Consider the following 15,565-nt stretch of genomic DNA (forward strand, 5'->3'; position numbering starts at 1 on the left):
GTGGGGGGACGCTCGCCCAGCCGGCTACAAGAAAATTGCTCCCTTTGAAGCTTCCAGGGGGGCCCGGAGGCCTGCCCCCTCCCTCCCTTCTTCCCTCCCTCTCTCCGTCCCTCTCCGCCCCCAGCCCCCTCCCTCTTTTCCTCCCTCCCCGCCCCCTCCTGCTCCTGTCCCCTCCCCGTCGGCCAGCCCGCCCAGGCTTTAGCCTCCCTCCCACCGCCTCTGGCTCCCTCTCTCCACAAACTGCCCCGGAGTGAGCAGCCGCTCTCGGAGGGCCCAACAGAGACGGACAGACGCACGGACTGCCTGACACCCAAGCCTGCCAACTAGCCAGCTTGTGCCGGGCCGCTTGTCCTCCCCAGGTAGGGTCCCCACGCCGTTGTCCCTGCTGTCCGCTCCTTGTCTCATCCCTGGTTCCACTCCTCTCACCATCCTGGAGATGTCCCCTGTCCCTCCACATCCCTACCCCTGTCCCTGTCACCCACTTACCTCCCTCTCCTACTCCCGGGCTGCCTGCGGTCCCCATAGTTCCCACGCCAATGCTGTAAGCTCCTGGCCCACACCACTTCGTCGCTGCCCTGCGGCTCCCTTGGTCCTGCATTTTAGTCCTCTCCCTTCTGGCCTCACTCAGCACCACTGCCTGCCTGGCCTGCCTGCCCTCCCTGCCTCCTTCCTGGGTTCTTCCCCCCTGACTGTCCCCCACTCCCCTGGCTTGGCCCTGGCATGGCCCTGGCATGGCTGGGTGGCTGGCATCCCAGCTCTGCCAGTAGCCCTCTTCCTCCACTGAGAGTCCCTGAGTCCCCGAGAGCTCCCTGCACTCCGGCAGCCCGCCCTGCCCAGGACTAGTCCTTGGCGTGGGCTCACAGACTTGGTTTCCCTGGCACACTCCAGGCAGCCAAACCCACAGGCCAATTCCCTTCCCCCACTCCTCCTGAGTGAGGGGTGGGTCCACATGGCCCTGGCCGCAGGGTCCCTGGGTGCGGCTGGCTGGGTGGCTCTGCTCTGCCTGTCCCCAGGACCCTCTTGGATTGAGACTCAGAATTGGGGGGTGGGGTGGGCGGAGAGAAGCGCACGCAACTGGGCCATGTTAGCCTGGGCAGGCCCGGCTTGGGGCTCTGGAGGACTTCTGGAGACCCTGGGGAGGGGTGAGGCCACAGGTCCACTTCCAAACTCAGACATTGTTGTCCCAGCATGGGTGCCTTTAAGGATCAGTGAGGTTCAAGAGCTCTGTCCCCCAAAAGCAGCCCCCACAGACTGGTGCATGGGGCCACTCATGGTGGGAAGCAAAAGCGGGGCTGCAGGGTTGCTCCCAAAGTGTTTTGGAATGGAAGGAGTAGCCCCTGCTGGTCTCACTCCCACACCCTCCATTCTACAAAGGGGACAAGTGAGGCTCAGAGACAGGCAGGAACCTGCCCACAATTGCACAGCAAGTCCAACACAAAGCTGGGGCCAGGACCCAGGGCTCCTGATCAACAAGCCCTGGCAATCAACGCCGGCCCACCCAGGGAAGCCTCACTTGGGCACTGACAATGACAACCTGTGGCCAACTTCATGGGAGGTGCCAGGGCCACTGGTCCCTGACCTGCAAGTTCCCAAGATGGCTGGCACATTGAAGGGACTGCCAAGTGACCCAGGAGAGGAGCAGGGCAGAAGAGAGCTCTGTGCACGTGTCACCAAGTGCCCCGGCAGGGTGGGGGATGGGAGCACCCCCCTCAGGGTTCTGAGGGTGGGGCTGTGGCTCGGGCACTGGTCCATCAGAGCTGCCCAGGACTGTCCTGCGGAGGGGACCAGGAGGCCCAGGGTACTCTAGGGCAGGGTGGTGGGTTAGGGTGGGCAGTGCAGATCTTCAGGCCAGGGAGACTGTTCTCGAACCACGTTTGTTAAGGGCCACTCTGGTCGCAGATATGGCCAGTCCTGTCCTCAGCACACTCCTGCCTCCACGCCCTCCACCCTGTAGAGACTGACCGGCATTGAGACAGGCTGGAGATGCTCAGGCCTCCCTCGGTGCCAAGGAAGTTTCCCAGGGAGGTCCCTGCAGGGCCAGGGCTGGTATGGAAAGAGAAGGCGCTCGGGCAGCCGTGACCACTCAGGGGAGTGCCTCCTGGACGCATGCAACTGCCAGGGCCTTCTGCTCCCTGAGACACAGGCTGTCCTGACAGAGGCCCCTTCATGTGAAAGCCGCCCGTGTCTGGCTACGGCAGGGCAGTGCGGGGTAGCCCTGCGGGGCGGGACGGTGGGGGTGCATCGAAAGGAAGGCACCGCACTGGACGGCGAGAGCAGACTGGGAGCCTGCCCCCCACCTGCCCACTGGCCTGCCTTTAAGCCCTAAGAACCCAGGTCACAGTGGGCATTAATCATCCCACTGCTTTTGTGCCCTGCCCTGGAGCAGGGACCCGTGTGCCCGTGTTGTACATGGGGAGCCTGAAGCCCAGCTTTTTCACTGATGGGCTGGAAACAGTTCTGGGCAGGCTCATTTCAGGGGCCCAGAAAGTTGGCCTGCCAGAACTCTGACCGAATTTCTTCCCCATCCTACCAGGGGCCCTGGCCCGCTGGAGGAGCATAAACGAGGAAGGCCACGAGGAAAGGGGGTGTTTGAGAGACTCCAGGGCGTCCAATCCGGTGCCAGTGCCAAGTCCCCACAAGAGGGCAGAAACTTCCAATAGGGCCTCCCATCTCTCCCAGCTCCTGCTTCCTGGGCCCCCCCACTGCCAGCCGTCCCTCTTCCACTCCCTGGAGAAGCCCTGTGGAGACAGCACAGCACAGGACAGGACTGTCCCAGCGGTCACTTGTCCTTACCTGCCTGGGGACACAGTTGTGGCATGAGAGAGTAGCAGTCTCCCAGGAGGCCCCTGGGGCATACAAGCAGCAGGCAATGGCCCAGGTGGCGTCCACCCTGCCCCCATTCCCCACCCCCCGCCCCCCATAGATGGTCCCAGCCCCAGCCTCAAGGCCTCTGAAGCCTCATTTGCTGAGCGGCTGGTTCATTTGTCTTGCACGTCTCTTCCAGCACCCCTGATTGTAAGAAACTTCTTCCCACATCCACCACAACGCCCTCCCCACCCTCCTCATCGGTCACCCCAGGGAAGAGAGCTTGACCTCTTCCCGGACCTGCCTTCTGCCATACCTGTTGGCCCCAATGGTGCGAGGGGACACACCAGCCCAAGGGCTTGGCTCAAATTGAGGGACTGGAGGAGTGATGGTGGCTCTCCCAGGCACCCTCCTTGTGAGCCATGGAGTTGTAGGGGGGGGTGAGCAAGAGCTCCCCCTAAAGGCAGGGTCCTGGCGGCTTTGCCTCCTCCTGTCAGCTGACCCCGGTGTCAATCGGTACCCCACCCCTCCATCCTGTTCTCTTCTGCTCAGACACTGGGGCCCACAGCTCGATCACCCACAGGACGCCTTCTGTAAATCCCACCTTAGAGGGAGGCAGTAGGGGCCGGCCCGCGGGGTGCTGCGCCGGGGGAATGGGGAGGGTGTCTGCTCGGTCCTGCTCCCCAGGGCCTGAGGCCCATTAAGGCTCTCTGGGGGGCCCTGTGGTCAGGCCAGTCTCCCAGTGGCCCCTGGGGTGGGCGTGGGGTGGGGCCCTAGGGGCCACCTCCTCTAGGGGGTGGGTGGCTGGGATTCATCCCCCTTACCTGGAGCACTCAGCCCCAGCACCCCCACTCCCGTCAGGGCCTCCTTCACCACCTCTGGAATTCCAGGCTCCTGGGAGCCACCCCAGAGCCACCCCATTTGGCTTCTGCTGTCCTCACCAACCGCCCTGCTCTGGATCAGGGCGGTCCACAGGGTGGCCATGGAGGATGCCTTCTCGCCGGGGGCCCAGCAGCCTCAGTTCCCAAGGCAGCCTACAGAGCAACATCATGGCTTTCTGGCATTCCGGAGGGGCCAGGACACAGCTGACTCAGCAGCCCCTCCCTGTGGTAATACATCTCTCGGCTTTAAGGGGCTGGGGTCTCCACCCAGTCTCCTAGTGTTCAGCTCTCCCAGGCCACAGCATCCGAAGGCCAAAATCCGCAAACATCAGCCTGAAGCCGAGCTGCAGGGCTCCTCCGTTTCTCTCCCACCATCTGCCCCTTGACGGCTGGATGGCCAAGTGGAACATAGCATCCACCAGCCCGAGTGGCTACAGGATTTGGGATTTGGGGAACAGAAGCAGGACTTGAAGGAGAGAGACAGAGGGCAGCCCTACTCCCAGGAGACCGGAGGCCAGCATGACTCTGAGTTCCTTGCAGCCTGAGTCCTGGCTCGCCCTTGATTATGGTCCACCAGGGCCTCAGAGGCCTCCTGGCCGAACGGAGGTGTGAACGGGGGGACCCCCTGGAGGGGCCTTCTGGGCCAACTACAGACAGCTGGCTCCCACCCCCAGCCAGATCCCCTGGAAGAGAACAGGGAACCCGATGCAGGGAAGGGGCTGCCGGAAACCCTGGGAGGGAAGGACCTCACTTGGCCCAGCCAGGGAGCAAGGCCAATGGGATGCCAGACTCTGGGAACCAGGCTGAGAACCTCTCCCTGTGGGGTCTGGTGCCTGCTAGGACAGAAAATGCTCCCGGGGAGCTCCCCGGCCTGGCTGGGACGATGGCTTTTCCATGCCCCTGCAGACCTGGATCAAGTGCCTGGTGGCTGTGCTGGGGCCATGGAGGGGCAGCTGGCCCTGCAAACGGTGGGGAGCTACCGCTGGTGGCGGTCAAAGAGAGGGCCCGTGTTGCCGGAGGGTTCATGGGGTGGCAAGCAAGGAGGAAAAGGGCCCACAGACCAGGGCCCAGCTTTCCCGCAGCATCGCCTGTCAGGTCAGCCGAGGGAGCTGCTGGGGAGTCTTCTCCAGGGGCCCGGAGGCTGACCCAGTGGCCTGCACAGCCTAGGGAGTATCGGGTCTTATGGCTTTGGGACCTGTGGCACAGGTTGGTTTTGGTCTTTTGGGCTGGGGGGGGGGGGGGGTTGTTAAGAGATCATTTAAAATCCCCGCCCCATTTCCAGGAGATCATTTAAATCCCCGGCCCCATTTCCAGGAGATGATAGCATCCACCTTCTTCCTCAAACAATCCAGAACGTGCTGAGGAGAAGCTCAGGGTCTCTTCAGTGAGTGGGAGGAGAAGGAAGGACACGTGTGAGAGGACCCGGAAACTCAGGACCCTCAGCTGACCTGGGTCACCTGCTGCCTGGCTCCTGGCCAGCAGTTTGACCCTCCTGCCTTCCAGAGGTTTCCCGGCAGAGTGGGGGAGGGGTGGGTGGCTTTCCTGAATACTGAGGGGAGAGAGGTCTGCCAGCACCGGCCCCCCTGCCAGCTCCCCAGGACCAGCCCCCTGCTGCCGATGGGCCGGATCCCTGCTGACTCCGTGTGGCCTGCAACTGGCACTAGCAGGTCGGAGCTCTCCCCGAAGGCTGACGGAGCCCGGGGCCCACCGCACCAGTCCCACTGGGGGGCCAGAGCCATGGCAGGAAGGAGCAGATGCAGACGACGTGGGGCTCAGGGCCTGCCCCCTCCCCACTCCAGCCACAAGCCCCTCACATGGTCACCCCCTCACACGCACACCCCTGCATAAGCTTCAGCAGACCTCTGGGGGGGGCACATGTCCCTTCTCTCTGCTTGGCACCCAAGTGGAGATTACATGCTGTCGGAGGGTCGGTGGGGCCCGGGAGGGTGGCAAGAAGCAGCTGGGAATGTAGCCTGTTGTTTGAAGCTGGTACCTGAGGGCTTTGGTGGACAGAGGAAGGTGGGGGGGGGGGGTACCCTGTGCTGCCTGTCCCCTCCCAACCCTCTGCATCCACATGGTCCTAGGGCATTGGCAGGGGTAGACGGTGCTGTGCACACCAGAGTTCAGGTCGGGTTGCTCAGTGGGGCCAGACGCCCTGGGCTGAGGCCTCGGGACAGTGTCCGGCGTCTGCAACTTGGCAGCGGCGGGCCACACATCTGCAAGCAAGCTCCCAGCGTGCACCAGACCTTAAGCCCTGCTCCCGCCGCCCTTGGCCTGGCTTGAATGCCTGGCACAGCCCCTCCATGTTCTCAGAGGCTGCCAATGCGTCGTGTTTGGCGCTGACCGGGAGCAGTCCCGCTCGGAGGACTGCGCTGGCTTTCAGAGGGCTAGACAAGGAAGGCCCTATGGGTCTGGCGGCGCGGGCTCCGGGAAGCCCAGCCTTTTCCCTTGCTCACACCTGTGGGCACCAGGCTGGAGGCCTCACAGCCATGACCACTTCTTTCCTCTGCTCGGAGGGGCAGAGGTCCAGCAAGCTCCAAGCACGCTTCAATGGTGCTCGAGGCCCGCCGTGAAGTCCTCTGGGACACCCCCTCAGGTCCACTGTCCAGCTAGCCCCCTCCTCCCTGAGCGACTCTACCCGCTGCATCTGTTGCCAGCTCCCGGAGTGGAAATGAGGCTCTGCTGGGAAGCCTGCCCAGCCCCGACCCTGCCAACCTGTCCACGGCCTGGGCCCAGCCAGGAGCCGGCGGCAGGAGAGACAGCCCCACCTTGTCCTCAGCCTCTGTCATAGGGCCCCGGGTGGAGGGCCTCCAAGCCCTCAGCTTTAGGCCCTCCCACCACAAGCGAGCCCCTGCGGGAGCCCGGGGCCGCGGCTCCGCGTCTCTGTGGCCCCCAGACACAGTGACATCAGGCACAGCTGGTCTGAGCTGACTTATCTCCTCTACAGCCCCCGTCCCCCTGGGACAGGTCCTGGGAGCCCACGTGGAGCCTCGGTGGCCAGCTTCCCTGGCCATCCTCTAGTCTGGCAGGAGGGCCAGATATGGGGGCTGAGATTCCCTGCAGAGACCCCTCCCCCCCCAGCCCTCCCCAACCCTGACAGGCCGGAAGAGGCCTGCTTTTGTCCACCTCTCCCCACAGCCCCCCTGTGCCTGGCCAGACCACCCCAGCCACCCCCACCTATCCAGGTGAACTGTGGCTCCCAAGGCCTTCCAAGTCTCCCACTGGGCGGTCCAGCCCTGACTCATCTGGCCTGTGAGGTAGCGGCTTTGGCAGGGGTGCCAGGCAAGAAGGGAGCAGGCTCCTCCCCCTCTCCCATCCCATCTTGCTCTCCTGCCTCCATCCTCCCCTTCCTGTTCTCTCCCGCCACTCCTCCTCCTCCCAGCTCTGGGCATCCAGTGGCTCCCAGGCGAGGGCCCCAAGCAGCGGCCCAGGCCTGCCCTGCTCTGCCTTGGAGGTCGCAGAATCAGGGGAAGAAAGAGGGACACACTGCCCAGGTAGGCAAGCACAGGGCCTTCTCCCTACTCGGTCCCATGACCTTCTGGGGCTCCCGTAGGTCCTGCCTGGCCAGTCTGGGGCTGGCAGAACCTGGAGTATGATCATGGGGTGTTGGGGCTGGAAGGAGCTAGGCAGACTGGGTACTCCCCCCGGACATGGGGGTCCTTACTTTGCTGTATGACCTGGGACAGGCACGCAGCTTCTCTGAGCTCCTCACTGCGGGCCACACTAAGGAGGGCTGTTGGGAGCTGCTAGGGGCGCTCTGGGGCTGGCTGTCCAGCTGAGTCCACTGAACCATGTCCTGGGTCCGTGACCTGCACCAGCCAAGCACACCGCAGCCCTGGGTGCCAGAAAGGCTGCTGCATGCTCTCCTGCTCTGTCCTCGGGAACGGTGGGAGCCAGGGCAAGCTCCATGGCCCTCTGAAGGGGTGCCCGAGTGTGAAAGGGGGTGGCAAGACTGGGCTGGACGGGAATCCGGAGCATAGAGCAGTTGTGCCCAGACCCAGAAGTGGTGTTAGACCCCTGGCCAGGTCGGGAAGGTTCCGGGGCAGAGGTGCGGGCAGCCTGCAGCAGCCAGACCAGCCCCACACCAGCTGGGCTGGCCCAGGAATGCAGCAGGCAGGGGCCTCCACTCCCCGGGGACCCCTTCCATGTTACCACCCAGCAGGGAGGCTCAGGGGTCATCCAGCCCCACTGAAGCCCCTCACAGCTCCTCCGCTATCCAAAATGGGCCCCAAGTGAGGAGGGTCCCCCTGGGGTGGGGCCCGGTGTGGGTCTACAGGGAGCCCCTGGAACCTGGCCAGTCTCACCGCCCACAGATGCCCCCAGAACAACCCCAGACACCAGAGTCTGGGAGGGAAGCAGGGCAGGCCCACTTGTGCCTGTGTAACAAACAGGGAGATCAGGCTGCTGGGACTGTCCTGGGAGGTCTGGGTAGGTGAGGCTGGTGGGACCTTCCCACAGGGGCCGCTGCATGGGAGAAGGAAGGAGGTGGGTAAAGACGGGCACCTGGGGCAGGTTTGGGCAGGACAGCTTCCCCCTCACGCCCACCCCGCTGCCCAGCCTGGGGGAGCCTTCAGACAAGCCTGAGCCCGCCTGCCACCTTGGCAGGAGCCTGGTCCCCTCTGGGGGCCTCTCCAGGGGGCTGGGCCACGGGCAGAAGGCAGGCAGGAGCTGAAGTGCGAGCCCTGGGGCTCTGCAGGCCAAGCCAGCTGAAGTCTTGGGGGCCAGGAAAAGGTGCCGAAGCCCTGGGGAGCAGGGGCTTTGCCTCTCTCTCCCCCCACCGCACCGCCTCCGGGGCTAGCCCGGGTCTCAGTCCCGCGTGCCCAGCCTGGCGTCTTGGCCTCTTGACTTTTCTTCGAAAAATGTGGGTGTGTTGCAAGGGGGAGCTCAGGAAGGGAAGGAAGTGACTCACAGTGGTCCAGCTCAGTGCTGACTGTGCCCACATGGTCCTGAGCCACAGCTGAAACCCAAATTCTTCAAGGCCAGTATGGGGCAAAGAGTTAGTCGCCTTTCAGTCCTCCATCCACCTCCTCCCCTCCGTTCGTTCCCCTCACTGACCAACCCACCCTGGGGCACACTGCCAGCTGACTCAGTGCTGTGTGGGGGACAGCGGGGGAGGGGGCCAGCGCTGCCAACTTACCAACTGGCAAGACGATGCATCGCCCAGGAAAGCCAGCATCCTGCCTGGGATCAGAGGAGAGCAGAAGGAGGGGTCCCTGCCTGCCCACATCCTCTCTCTCTGCTGCCCCCTTTCCCGCCGCTCCTACCTTGAGGTCCGTGGAACCTAGGCTGCTGGCGTTTGGAGGTTTGCCGGGACAGGGCCCGGAGAGCAGGTACGAGTGCCGAGTGCCAGCTGGGCCCTCCTGACAGCCCTTTCCTCCTCCCAGGCATGCCCACCATGCTGCCCCTGTGGCTCCTGGCATCCTTGCTGGCCGTGAGCCAGACCCTGCCCTTCGAGCAGAAGGGTTTCTGGGACTTCACCCTGGATGATGGGCTGCCCATGCTGAATGATGAGGAGGCTTCAGGTGCTGAGACCACGTCAGGGGTCCCGGACCTGGACTCCCTCACGCCCACCTTCAGCGCCATGTGTCCCTTCGGCTGCCACTGCCACCTGCGGGTTGTTCAGTGCTCTGACCTGGGTCAGTCCCGGGACCAGGCGGGAATGGGGGCGTGAAGGCGCAGGCCCAGCCTGAGTGCTCCATCGTCCCATGGGAGGAGCCTGAGAGGGCGGGGTCCGGGATGGGGCGAGCCCACACGGCGTGGGGGTCCTTGTTTCCACGTGGGATGCTGTCCAGCTGTCCGGCTGCAGGCGGGTGGGGAGTGAGAACGGCCTTGCTCTGTGGCAGAGCTCCCGCGTGTGTGTCTGTGTGCGTGTGTGTGAGTGCGTGTCCCCGGGCTCAGAGTCACTCACGTGGGCGACGGTGGCCCTGGCCCCCAGGTCTGAAGGCTGTGCCCAAGGAGATCTCACCCGACACGACGCTGCTGGACCTGCAGAACAATGACATCTCCGAACTTCGCAGGGATGATTTCAAAGGCCTCCAGCACCTCTATGTAAGCCCGGCCTGGCCCTGAGGGGCTTCGAGGAGGTGGACCGTCTTCCCCTAATGAGTTGGGTGCTTGTGGGTGTGTGCACGCATGTGTGCAGTGTGAGAGGGGCCTGGGGGCCCATGGAGTCCTGAGAGAAGTCTGCACAGCTGCAGGTCCCAGGCCGCCCTCGAGGATGCCAGCAGCCATCGCAGCCATAAGCCCAGGGCAGAATTGCTCAGCCCGGCTCCCTTCGCAGCTGAAAACTTTCCATTGTATCAGGGCATCGCAGTGACCCAAGAGGGACAGATTTTGTCATAGCCAGGGTGCAAGTAGGGAAGTTGAGGCTCAGAGAAGGGGAGTGCCGTGCAAGGCAAGAATGGTACAGCTGGGCCTGGGGGACCTCCTCGAGGCTGTACTGGCAGCTCCCCACTCATCGCCAGCCCAGGGTGGGTAGGCAAGAGAGAGAGAAAGTGAGGAGGGCGGGGCGGGGGGGGGGGGCACGGGCACCTTCACTCACCACACCCTCCCTGTCCCAGGCTCTCGTCCTGGTGAACAACAAGATCTCCAAGATCCACGAGAAGGCCTTCGGCCCCCTGCGGAAGCTGCAGAAGCTCTACATCTCCAAGAACCACCTGGTGGAGATCCCTCCCAACCTGCCCAGCTCCCTGGTGGAGCTCCGGATCCATGACAACCGCATCCGCAAGGTTCCCAAGGGCGTGTTCAGCGGGCTGCGCCACATGAACTGCATAGGTGAGTGCAGCCGGCAGGGGGCACTCGCACAGGGCCTCTTGCAGCTGGGGTGGCTCCGTGCCCCGAGGCAAGCCTGGTGGGCCTCACAGAACATTCTGGGAGCCTGCCCCGGGGCTATCTCAGCAAGATGAAGAGAAACCTGAGGACCATAGAGAGAGGGAAGGAAAAGGGCCAGCCAGCCGGGGACCATCCGGGACCCAGCCAGAGGAGCTGAGCAGGCTGTGGTGGAGCCCCACCTTGACCTCTGGCTCCCCTCCCTTTCCTACTGCTTTCCCTATCCCCGGAGGCCTTGCCCCTACCTCCCAGCACCCTTGGGAGGTAATGGTCTTGAACAGTCAGGAGTCTGCAATCAGCCCAGTAAGGTAGCAGAGCTGCTTTCAGGGCCAAACTGGGGAACCAGGGCCCATCGGGCCAGCCCAGGCCAGGAGGCCCACAGGACCTGGGGCTGTGCGGGTGGCAGCCCAGATCCGGCACAGGGGCTGAGCAGGGCCTCTCTCCTAGAGATGGGCGGGAACCCCCTGGAAAACAGTGGCTTTGAGCCCGGAGCCTTCGATGGTCTAAAACTCAACTATCTTCGCATCTCTGAGGCCAAGCTCACCGGCATCCCCAAAGGTAGGAAGGTGGCCCCTTTACCCCACACTGCCAGGCCTCCATGGCACAGATGGGCACAGATGGGGGGCTGGGTGCTGGAGACATCTGGAACCATCAGTCAACTGAGGGAGGGCTTTGGTAGTCCTGTGCTCGTGTCTGCCCCGCCCCCACATACAGACCAGCCCACACACGTGGCCTCCCCTCTTGCACTTCATCAGAGCACCCTCTCTTCTTGGCAGACCTCCCCGAGACCCTGAATGAGCTGCATCTGGACCACAACAGAATCCAGGCCATCGAGTTGGAGGATCTGCTCCGATACTCCAAGCTGTACAGGTGCGCTGGGGGTCCAAGCAGGGTGCACTGGCCCCTGCTCTTTTTGCCTCTAGCCCTTTGGTGCATCTCACCTGCCCTCTGCAGGTTGGGCCTGGGCCACAACCAGATCCGCATGATCGAGAACGGCAGCCTAAGCTTCCTGCCCACCCTGCGGGAGCTGCACTTGGACAACAACAAGCTGTCCAAGGTGCCCTCTGGCCTTCCGGACCTCAAGCTCCTCCAGGTGAGTGTGTCAGCCCCCCGCGCCAGCTGCTGTGGTCTGGCCAGCTCCTCCCCGCTCTCTCTGCCTCCACCTCCGCATCTGGAAAGAAGCAACCGCAAGGATCCGTGCCGAGGAAGGAGGGAAGGCGAGCGGGGACTCCACTGTGGATGGCAGAGAGAGCAGGTCGTGGGCGGAGAGGCATGAGGCGTGAGCAGGAGTCAGCCTGGTAGAGATTGTAGCTCAAGTGCTCCTAGGCGGGTTGGACACCAGAAAGGCGTGGCAGAGCCTGGGAGGTCAGGGGACAGTCTGGCCATGGGAAGTGGACAGATTTGTGGCAAGATAGGTTCAGCTCCGGGCAGGAAATAGACTGATGGGGGAGGTGCAGGGTCTTGCCTGGGGTTCTTTCAGGGACCCCTGTCCCTGGCTTGCCTTCCAGTCTCTTCCTCGGCCCATTCACACTCTCCAGGACACCTGCCATTCTCACAGGCTGTGCAGCCAGAGCCAAGTCCCAGACCAGCCCTGCCCGGGTGAGGGCGTGGGAGACGGGTCAGCCCAGAAGCAGCCGTAGAGAGGCCCAGGCCCGGCTAAGCGCGCCCTCTAGCGGCCGGTGTCCTCTCTGCCTCTAGAGGGCGCAGTTGCAGCGTGAGCGCCTCACCACCGTCATGGCGTTCCCTACCCACTCACGCCCCCTGCTTCCCCTGTCCCTCCGCTAGAGAGGGCCTTCAGGAAGTTAAGGGCTGCTAAAAAGCAAGCACCCCTGGGAACTGGAAGGAAGAGGAGGCCATCTGCTGGCTCTTTCTCCTTTCACACCTACGGGTCTCTGGAGGGAGAGGCTGCAGCCCAGAGCCAGGCCCGGAGTTTGGGAAACTCAGAGACAGGGCAAGAGACCAACCATGAGCCCAAGGAGCCATCTTCCCTGCATGGAGACTCACACCCCCAGGCCCCTCACTTCCCACCCACCACACACCATGTCTGGGTCCCTCGTCCCGGCCCCCGGTCACACAGCAGTACCCGAAAATCCCCCCAACACCCACATGACACCCATACCCAGGCCTTGGTTTGCTGCCCCCAGCCTTGGAGGAGACACATTCTGGCCTTCAAAAGGGCAAGTACTACAATGAAAGCACCCCCAAGGGGTGGCCAGGCAGGACCCAGCTTGGAGGGAGGGCCCAAGCCCTCTGTTATCTACCCTCAACTTGGCCCAACCAGGCTGGACCAGATTCCAAGCGCCGTGGTGGGGGGGGGGGGGACGGTGAATCCTCCGCCCTGGCACTGGGCCTGAGCCACGTCCCTCTGCCCCCAGGTGGTCTATCTGCACACCAACAACATCACCAAGGTGGGCGTCAATGACTTCTGCCCCGTGGGCTTCGGAGTCAAGCGGGCCTACTACAATGGCATCAGCCTCTTCAATAACCCTGTGCCCTACTGGGAGGTGCAGCCGGCCACTTTCCGCTGCGTCACTGACCGCCTGGCCATCCAGTTCGGCAACTACAAAAAGTAGGAGCAGCCAGCAGCCGCCGTGGTGGCCTGGGCGGGGTCTCTAGAGAGCCCGGCGGACATCCTGACGGGGAGGGCAGAGCGAAGGAGCAAAGCCAGTGCCCAGCTGCACCCACTCCAGCCCCGCCCTCGATCCTGGACCCCAGCTCACTGCCTCCCAATGCCCTCATCCTGGCTCCCAAGCATGCAGATGGGGCACGAGACCCAGCCTCCATCATATGTCTCCGGCTTCAGAGCTGTCCCTGCCCCCACACCTCCAGCATAGCCACTCAGAGGCACCCTCATAAAGCTCTCTTCCCACTCACCATGAAATCAAACTGCCCGAGGCTCCAGCCCAAGAGAAACGGGCCCTGGGTCAAGGGGCCGGGAAGGGGCTGGAGCCTTGGGCAGTTTGAGACAGCCCACCCCACCTGCCTGGGACACATTCCTCCTCGTGTACTTGCAGCTTCCAGCCATCCTGAGCCTGGCCTGCTACCCTGGGCCTCCCATGCCCCCCCCCCCAACCCTTCTGCAAGACCATGGCCCATTCATCCAGGCCTCCTTGCTCTACTGGCCTCTAGACCAGTATTTGCTTCTCTGGCACTCCGGCTCTTTCTCCCCCTCGCTATGACTCTCTGTCTCTCTCTGTCTCTCTGTCTCTCTCAACCTCGCTCTCCTCTCTCACATCTCTGAGCTGGGTCGGTGTCTGTCTCGACGGGCTTCTGCCCAGCCCCTACCCAGGCAAGCTAGGGGACAGAGGGCAGCTGCCTCCCAGCCTGCCCTGCCCAGGCCTTGCGCCCAAGTCTGGACAGTTCTGGAGGGGACCAGCTGCTGGAGGTGATGCACCCCGCATACACCTCATAGTCTGAAGGGGAGCATTGGCCCTGGCAAGGGCCTGGCATCCTACTGGAGCCCCAGCCAACAGTCCTTGTCCCTCCTGCCCCCCATGACAGCTAGTTCTCCCCTCTCTTCACCTTCCGGCCCCCTAGTACAGTGGGGCTGCTTCTGAGGTCGGATGTTGTCTTTCAATTAAAGAAACACTGTGCAGTATGGCTCTGTGTGCTGCCGCTTGCGGGGTGGCCCTAGGGACCGGGTGGAGAGGGGAGAGCCACAATGGGCCATGGTGGCTGGCTCCCAGGCTCTGCCCCTCCGTGCCCACTCCGAGCCGCGGGCTTCCTCTCTGTTGCTCTCCCTGCCCGCAGGCGAGAGTCCTCAGTGCCTCCAGACCTGACACTGGGCAAGGGGGCCCTTCCGCTTCTTTCGAGGTGATTCCATTGCCCTAGCTGTCCTTAGACGGGGCTCCTAAAGCAGGCCCGGCTGAGGGAGACTCTGCCCTTCCAGATCCCAGGGGCCCTGCCAGCCTATCCTGATGGGATCTGGGGGCTCAGAACCATGAGAGATCCAGGCTGTTATCAAAAATTGTGCACAGCACCCAAGTCAGCACCAGGGGGCGCCCACCTGGCAGGACAGGACTCAGAGACCAGGCAGCAAGCTGGACTTGCCCACCCTCGCTGGCCTGGCCTGGGTCCCATGCAGAGCCTCCCCCACAGCGGATCCCAATATGTGCCGGCAGAGCCAGGCCGAGGTTGCCACGCTCTGTCACTGGCTCCCAGGAAAGCATCCAGGACGGAGCCTGAGAAGCCTACCCTCTGGGGAGACCGGTCTGGCCCAGAAAGGGCAGCATGGGCCTGGGAGGAACCGTCTCCAGAGCAGCGTGCCCTTAGACGGCAAGGCCAGCAGACGGACGTGGTGGCTAGAGCCTGCTGCTCGTCCACCGTTCCCCACAAGGGGCCCTGGCCTCAGGCAGTGGGGGCCGGGGCTTTCCCGGGCAGCCAGGGGCCGCCGATGAAAATAGAGCAGGCAGGGCCCATGAGGAGTGCCAACCCAGGAGAGAAGGAGCTCAGAGGCTCCACGTGCTGGCTCCGAGCACAGAGCTGCATGCCCTTCCGCCTGGCCTGGCACCAGGGTGCCCGGCGTCCCTGAGTTTCCCCTTTTGGGTACAGGAGGCGCCGCTCAGCATGGTGGCCCCGTGACAGAATGTCAGCCGTCGGCATCATAGCACTATTCTGGGCCATGTGCTCCACAGCCCAGCAATCTCTGCTGAGCTGGGCAGGCTCGGGGCAAGGGCACTGGCCAGGGGCCAAGAGACTGGGCCTCGTCAAGTCCCCTCACTGGCTGGGAAGAGGGACAGCCAGAACTGGGGCCTGGAGGACACAGAGACACGGACTCCTCAGGCCATTTGTCTGTGGGCCGGTCTGGGACACTGAACTGTGTCAGGCAGGTGCCACGCAGCCCCCAGAGACCTCCATCTTCCCTCCCAGCCTTGTGGGTCACCCAGCACAATAGGGGACAGTGCACCCTGCAGGCAGGACCCACACTCTGCCCAGACCGGAGGCCCCCGAGGCACCCAGGGGACAACTTGGGCCCTGCGGCAGGAGCCCAGGGCTGTGAACAGGGCCACACCACAGAAGAGCTCACAAGTCCTGGTTGGAAAACGGTCCCA

At 63.6% G+C, this 15,565-nt stretch overlaps 1 protein-coding gene across 2 annotated transcripts; it reads left to right on the plus strand.

The window, feature by feature from the left end:
• The first annotated feature begins 200 nt into the window (after window positions 1-200).
• BGN (biglycan) lies at window positions 201-14,112 on the plus strand. 2 transcript variants are annotated; one of them, XM_059157704.1, is made up of 8 exons: window positions 201-359; window positions 9,071-9,322; window positions 9,622-9,734; window positions 10,247-10,460; window positions 10,962-11,072; window positions 11,291-11,384; window positions 11,469-11,607; window positions 12,890-14,112. In XM_059157704.1, exons 2-8 carry the CDS (start codon window positions 9,073-9,075, stop codon window positions 13,085-13,087), a joined length of 1,119 nt encoding a protein of 372 aa, XP_059013687.1. In that variant the 5' UTR covers window positions 201-359; window positions 9,071-9,072; the 3' UTR covers window positions 13,088-14,112. The 2 variants fall into 2 exon arrangements, with proteins under 2 accessions (XP_059013687.1, XP_059013688.1); XM_059157705.1 differs by lacking the exon at window positions 201-359 and adding an exon at window positions 7,034-7,180.
• The last annotated feature ends 1,453 nt before the right edge of the window (window positions 14,113-15,565 follow it).

Source organism: Mustela lutreola, chromosome X (assembly GCF_030435805.1).
Source record: "Mustela lutreola isolate mMusLut2 chromosome X, mMusLut2.pri, whole genome shotgun sequence".
Classification (NCBI taxonomy): Eukaryota; Metazoa; Chordata; class Mammalia; order Carnivora; family Mustelidae; genus Mustela; species Mustela lutreola.